General features: G+C 59.4%; 1 protein-coding gene across 3 annotated transcripts in view; it reads left to right on the forward strand.

Moving 5' to 3' along the window:
• Positions 1–2,474: 2,474 nt before the first annotated feature.
• SMTN (smoothelin) overlaps positions 2,475–7,193 on the forward strand; it is a 24,353-nt gene continuing 19,634 nt past the window's right edge. For all 3 annotated transcript variants that reach the window (XM_004378952.1, XM_004378950.1, XM_004378951.1), the window contains exons 1-2: positions 2,475–2,634; positions 4,369–4,499. In XM_004378952.1, the coding sequence (XP_004379009.1) occupies positions 4,449–4,499 (51 nt within the window). In that variant the 5' untranslated portion in view covers positions 2,475–2,634; positions 4,369–4,448. The remainder of the gene's footprint in view (positions 2,635–4,368; positions 4,500–7,193) is intronic.

Genomic DNA, 7,193 nt, shown 5'->3' on the forward strand with positions numbered 1-7,193 from the left:
CCGCCAGTTTGGTAAAATGTTTATTCGTGCACTGCAGGAAAATATCATTCTTGGCCCCAGGCTGCTCCACCTCTCCCCACTCTGCTATTTCAAGGTTGGACCTGGAGGGGCCTGGGCAGCCCCTTGCCCTGAAGGGACTGAAGTGGGCCAGACCAACCCAGTGCCCACAAGATGTGTTGCTGCTCACCTGGCATTGAGGGCCCTTCACAGGTGTGACCTCTCCCTTCAAACTCCGTTTCCTGCCCCACTCACAGTTGATCTCCCTTCTTTTCCCATTCACAAGCCTCCCAGACTCTGCTCACGCTGTTCCCCTGCCACAAATGTCCTTCCATGCCTCTCCTCCTCTTCTCTGTGGGGTGAATTTCTTTGCATCCCTCTTCAAGGATCACCTCCTCTGAGAAGTTTTCCAGGATTCCTCCACCCTTGAGGCAACACGGTGAAGGAAAGGGGCTTCGGCATCTGGCAGAATTCCACTAAAATTTGAATCCCATTGCCGGCCCTGGGACCTTCACTTCTCTGAGCCTCAGCTTCGTCCTCTGTAGAATCGGAGTAACACCTATCTTGCGCAGTGGTCAACTTGCAATAGTGTGATCCTGTGCCTGACATGGAACAGGTGCTCGATAAATGGCAGGGCCCACCTCACAGGATGTTTACTCCTTCTTCGCTGCGGCTGCAAGCTTTCCCAGCACCAGGCTGCCCTTTGATCTCTGCACCACCACCACCTGCCACGCCCCTTGCAGGGAGAAAGGGAACAAGGCGGGCAGGTAGGCCTGGAAAACCGCCCGGGCCCCAAGGGCTTGTCGGCGAGACCGGATCCACTCGTCCTTTCCCTGCGGCCAGGGACGGAAGTGTGCGAGGCATTAAATCCACCAAGCACGCAGCAACTCACCTGTGCGATTCCGCCAAACCTGCCTGGGCAGAGCTAGCACGTAGCAGACCAGCCATTCATTGGTGCCGACAGCCGCCACTCAGGAAGGCCCTGAGAACCAGAGGCTGCCCGGTGTGTCCCGCCCAAAGGGAGGTCGCAAGAGGAGCGCGAGGATTGAAAGAGAATCTAGTTGGCCCTGAAGGGCGCCGACACTCGACCCTTGTTCTGGAGAATAACAGACTTGGAGGTGGGCTTAGCTAGGGCCTGCCCATGGAAAGAGGACCACAAACTGTATCCTCCAAACTGGGCCGTTTCACCCCACGCCCCGTGTGACCTTGGCAAGTCGTTTCCCTCTCTACGCCTTGGTTTTCCGACGTGTAAAATGGGATCATCTGTCAGGGTGGATGCAGGGACGAAATGAGGTGACACATGGAAAAAGGTCTAGCTCAGAGTGGATACTGGGCCTCTCTCCAGATGGGGAGATCACAGACGATCTGGACGGCGGGGTGAGGGCTCTCCTGGGGCAATAGACGGAAGACACCTCCCAACAACCCCACACCATAGTGGTTAAGAGTACCGATTCTGGACTCAGAAGGCGCTGGATATGAATCACAGCTCCACTGCCTATCAGCTGTTGTCTTCATCTACAAAATGGGACAACAGTCCTGGTTTCATATGGTTGTTACAGGGATTATATTTCCGGTACATACCAAATGCAAATTAAATGAGTTGATGTTTTTATTATTGTTTTTATTTAATAGACGGGGCTCCAGACCCTATCCTCCTAAACAACACCACATTCGGTCTCCATGGAGACCTGTGGGCGGCCCCAGGCCTTCGAGAAAGGGAGACGAAGTAGCTTTCCCCATTGGAGCTGAGCCCTTGGGTCCCCTGGCTGGCTCCTGTGTGGCCATGGGCATGTCAGCTCTCTCTGGGCCTCAGTTTCCCCATCTGTTGAATGAGAGTCTGGACTCTTTATTCTCTGTTTAGGACTCCAGCGCTCCAAGAAGCAAACCCTGAAGGACTGGGAAGAGAGAAGCATGCTAGGTGAGGGCGATATCTGTGCAAATATGTGTAGGCTGGGGAAGGGGTGCTGTGTGATCAATTTTACTGCATCTAAGATGGTCCCAGCACTCCAGCACAGGGTCAAGATGTTGCCAGTCACTGTCCCTGCTCTGAAGTGGCCTTGGACCAGGTGTCCGGAAAGCGGCCAGGGGCTGCCGGACCCCCTCACTGACGTGAGAGGGGGCGGAGTCGAGGGAGGGAACACGGTCTCCTGAACAAAGAGGAGGGCGGGGAGGGGTTGTCCTGAAGGCTCCGCGGCTCGAACGACCCTCGGTCGCTTACCCCGGCTCAGGGCGCCTTCTCCGTCTTTGGCACTGAGGCTGCGTACCCCTTTCGGCAACCACCAGACGCGCCCAGGCCACGGCGGCAGCGGTTCCAAGACTACATAACCCCCAACTCCCGCGGGCCGCAAGAGGCGGAGCCTTCCTTCAGGGGCGTGACCGTCAAATTGAATTCCCCCAATGGAACGCAAGAGTGGGCGGGACCCATCCGAGGACTGGCTGGAGCGGCGGCACGGGGCGGAGCCGGTGAGGCTGCTGGCGCGGCTGGACGGGCGGCGCTCTCAGAGTCCCGGGGACGGTTGCTGAGCGGGCCTGGGATCACGGGTCGCCGCGCTGCCCGCCCGTCCATCCCTCGTCCATCTGTCCGGTCCCAAGCAAGTTAACCCAAGACCGCGCCGGGCGGGCGGGCTGGACTGAGAGGTGGGTGTGAGGGCCTCGGGGCTGCACTAGGACCCCCGACTGGTCCGAGGGGTGGAACCCGGATATCAGGACAGGGGTTCTGGGACTCCCAGACCTGGGAGCCCTCACTACCCCCCCCCCCCGCAGGCTCTAAGCGATGGAATAAAGTTATGAGACCGCGAGGGAGGACTCCTACGGACCTCCAAGAGGCTCCACAATCCCTAGGGGCGCCTAGTCTGTGGGAGAGATGCCCTGAGCAAGTTCCCACAGACTTCCGAGGTATCCGAGGACCCCAAACTGTGGGACAGGGAGCCATGGGACTGTAGGGGGCAGCACTAGGAGTCTGAGGAAGAAGAGACTTCCTACAGTCCCCTAGACCTCCCAGATTAGGCATTAAGGGTCCCTACCCCTCAGAAGATGTGGGGGAACTCAGAGTGTCCAAAGGCCCTAAGGTAACCGGTGACCACTGAGCAACATTCTTAGACAAAGTGGGTAGATAAGAGGCAAGGACTCCAAGGAACAGAGGTAGCTGACACCCTCCCGAGTTGATGGAGATGGAAGGATTAATCAGTGACTTGAACAGGCAGGGTCTACCGAACCCCAGCTGTGTGGATCAGGGCACTCTCCCCGTAGACCCAGTCACCGAATGGAATGACTTGCCAAGTGACTGTTCTCAAGGGGGGTGACTGAGGGATGAGTCAACAGGAATGAGGGGCCATCCTGGGGCCATGTCAGTCACCAGATATTAACTAAGCATCTACGAAGTCCTAGGCTGTGGGCCCCCAAATTCTGGAAAGATGTTAGGGCTGCAGGAGGAAGGAGAGAGCTGTGCTGGCAACTGGGTCAGGATTCAGGGGTCCACTGTGATGGGCAGTGATGAGGCAAGGGGAGGTATCCTGGGCCCTGGATGCTCTTTGGAAAGGGCTTCAGAAGCCGGAGGTGTCCAAGGTTTCAATCAAATCTTTTCCTGCCCTCTGGGAATACCTGGTGTTTTTGATTCCTCCTTCCATTGTGACAAATCCCTGAGCCTCTGGATTTGCTTATCTAAAGTCCCTGGATTGGACAAGTCAGCTTCTAAGGACCCTTCCAGCTGGGGAGTTGAATTCTAAGTGTGTGAACTGTCAGGAGGAGCTGTGTGCCTGGACACCTGGCTTTATGGAGTCAGGATGGCTGGCGTGTATTTGTGTGTATGTGTGTGTGGGGTGGGGGGGAGGCAGGGAGAAGGGTGTGAGCAGAGAGCTGGTGCCAAGAACTGGAAGACAGGGTGTCACCTCCAATGGCTTAAGCCACCTGAGACATGGGAGTGGCAACGGCAGCCAGGAGTTGGACATGGACTCAGCGCTCAGGATGCGTGGAGGCTGGGCAGGCCCAAGGGATGGGTGGGTGGGGCAGGAAAACTGTAGAGACTGGAGGACACCCCCTAGTGGTAAGCAGGGCTTGGGTGGGCCTTGTTGGGTCCCAACTTCTCATTACAGGGCCCTACCCTCCTTGTTTCATGCTTAGACAGGGTGAGGGGCCAGCCTAGGCCACACAGGCTGGCAGCAGGGACCCCCCCACCCCACTCTTGGTTTGGTGAGTTTTCCAGCAAACCACACTAGGGCAGAAGGCAATCCCCAGCCAGGAGCCATATCACAGGTAGTAAGGATGGCATAGCAACAGATGCACATGGGTCAGAGAAGGAAACTGAGGCATACAGCCCAGGTGCCTGTGACTACTAGAGGCCCCCGCAGGCCTGACCCATGTCTGTCCCTACAGAATCCCCTGAGCTCTTGTCAAGTGCCACAAGCACTGGGGATCTCGCCAGAAGGGGACAGACGGAGGTAGGGGCCAGTGAGATGGCGGACGATGCCTTGGCTGGGCTGGACGAGGGAGCCCTGCGGAAGCTGGTAAGTGGCCCCATCTTTCCCACTGTGGGGAAGGGCAAGCCAGGCCAGAGAGGCAGAGCCTGTCCAGGCTACCTCTCAGCTGACAGGAGGAGGTGATGGGGGTTGGGGGGAGGGGGAAAGGGGACAGAGGTAGGCCTGTTCTGCCTGGCTGATGCAGAGGCCCCCATGGTATGTGCCTGTCTGTGCCAGGTGCTGAGGCCCAGCCCCTCCTGGCCCCCCACTGCCACAACCTGTTTAAACAGTAACTGCTGGGAACCAGTCCATGTGCAGCCACACATGTGGGGAGGCCAGAGTTGCCTCTCCTGAGCAATAGTCTGGATACAGCAATGACAATGGCAGCAGCAAGGGTTAATAATGCCATGGCATGGCAGGGGGCAGGTCCGGTGCTGGGCGCACCATCTCACAGAATGCTGGTCACAGCAGCTTCCAGAGCCTGGAGGACACTGCACTCAGGTGAAATCACCTACCCGGGCACCACTGGGAAGGATCCAACCCCAGAGCTGTTGCTCCTTTGGGCTACAAGGCTTTAGGCCACGGTGGAAGGCGTGAGAGGGGCAGGACATGCTGGGACAGGGCCTGTGCCTGGGGTAGGAAGGGCAGCTTACAGGCTAGCCAAAACACCCCGCTGAGAGCCCAAGAGGCCATGGTGGCCGTGGGGGGCGGGTAGCAGGGAGACAGGCCTTGGGGGCCCTTCTGAGTTCTGTGACCTTGGGCCTACCATTTTTCCCACTCTAAGCCTCAGTTTCTTTACCTGTAAAATGGTGGAGAGAGGGGAGAGGTTGTGAACACAACATCTAGCTTGTAAGGTTGGCCTGGGGATGGAATGAGGCGTGGGGAGGAAGGATGGATCCACTCAATCCCCTTCCCCCTAGCTTCTTCCTCTCAGTGGGTGGACCAGCGGAGACGGTGGGGCAGTGGAGTGGGGCAGCATGTCTATCTACACTGTTAGCAGTGGGGCAGGAAGCCCAGTGGTCCCATGAGTGGACATTCTCCTAAGGATGGGGCCTCAGCCTGGCCCCTTGTGAGTGGTCACAGTGGGTGCCCTATCTATCCCCATGCACAGAGAGGCTGTGGGGTAACAAGGTCCTACAGCAGGGACAGGATGGGCCTACTAGCAAGACCGGCAAGCAGCTGACCTGGGGGAGGGGCCAGAGCATCATCCCCAGATCCTTGTGGGGGAAATTAAAGATTTACCTTCTATAGGAAAAGTCAGGTGAGGCACCCTACCCCCATGCCATTCCCCTGGAGGCAGAGGCTGGACCCAGTGCCCAGCTGCTGCTCTGACCTACTGAAGGCACTGGCCGGTATGTCCTCAGACCAATGTCTTAGACTCTCTGGGTGTCTGCTACCACCATAGCTGGCTGTGTGCAGCCGGAGGGGATGGAGTTGAGTTTCCCAAGGTTCCGACCACGTCAGCGCGACCTCCCCTCAGGAAGTCGAAGTCCCTAAGGGTATCAGAGGTAGAGGGTTCGAAACAGAGGGAAAGCCGGTCCTGACCCCATTCATCCCCATCTCGCGGGGTCCACGCTGAAGCTTAGGTTCAGCAGCCGGGGTTTGGGCGCTGGAAAAGGGTTTCAGAAAAGAAGCTGGGGCGGTGTAGCTGGTGCCCCTCTGTGAAGTCTGTCCACCTCCATTCCTACTCCCTCTCTGGGAAAGGGCAAACAAGACTCCGCTCCCCACGCCGCCGGTAGTGGGGCCGCCAAAAGGCCTCCCCACCCAAGACCCCACTCCAACTCTACCGTGTGCCCGCCATTACTGCGCTCGAGTCTACCGAGCGTCCCGGCCCTAGCGCCAGCTCGGCCCCCGCAAGCCTTGTAGCAGGGATTGGGGCGTCCCGAGCCGGGTTCCTCCCCGCGGGGCTGAGCCTTATTAGGAAAGGCTGGGCCTGCGAAGCGGACCCCGCGCCCCCGCGTCTGGACGATTTGGGAACCCCGGGGGCTGCTTCCGGCCTCTGCTCCCGCACAAGCTTGAAGACCGGGCTGGGGGCTGCGCGGGACCGGGGCGCTGGAAACGTGCGCGCCGCGACCCGCTCTACCCCCTCCCCACCCCAAGTCCTCCGGCTCCGTCCCGGGCTTCAGCTCCGACATTCACTAGCTAGGTGACCTGCGGAAGCCGCTTAGCTTCCCTGAACCTCGGTTTCTTCTCTGTAGACGGCGACATTAATGCATGTAGTAGCAGAGGGCCTCGTCTCCGCCTCCCCCCTCGGCGCCTAGCGCGGGCGGGGTGGGCGAGGCTTGGGCGGCGCCCGGGGAGAGGGGGCATGCGGGAGCCTGCAGGCCTTCAGCGCCCCCTGGCGAGGCCTTGCTACCCGGCCGGCCGGTGCGCGGTTAGTAACTGCGCAGCCGGGGGTGAGGGAACACCTGGACAGTCCCCCTACTCCCCGCCCCACTGTGCTGATGGGGAGACTGAGGCCCAGAAAGGCGCGGGGGTTGGGGGGCGGGGGCCTGCGTGACGCCCCCTGCAGCGAGGGCAGAAAGTATTTGGAGGCCCGGCCCCCTAGGGGGAGGAAGCGCCTTGTTTCCTCCAGGGAGAATGTCACAGGGCAGTTTCGGAAACCGCCCCATCTCCTTCCCCTTCCCCGGGTGGACAATGGCGCTTTGTACTTCCTCCCTCCCTCTTCCCCTGCCCCAGCCTCCTCCACACACTGGAGGTGGGGCCCAGAGGGTGGGGACTGAGCAACACAGCGGGGGGGGG

This window comes from Trichechus manatus, unplaced genomic scaffold, assembly GCF_000243295.1.
Source record: "Trichechus manatus latirostris isolate Lorelei unplaced genomic scaffold, TriManLat1.0 scaffold00061, whole genome shotgun sequence".
Taxonomy (NCBI): domain Eukaryota; kingdom Metazoa; phylum Chordata; class Mammalia; order Sirenia; family Trichechidae; genus Trichechus; species Trichechus manatus.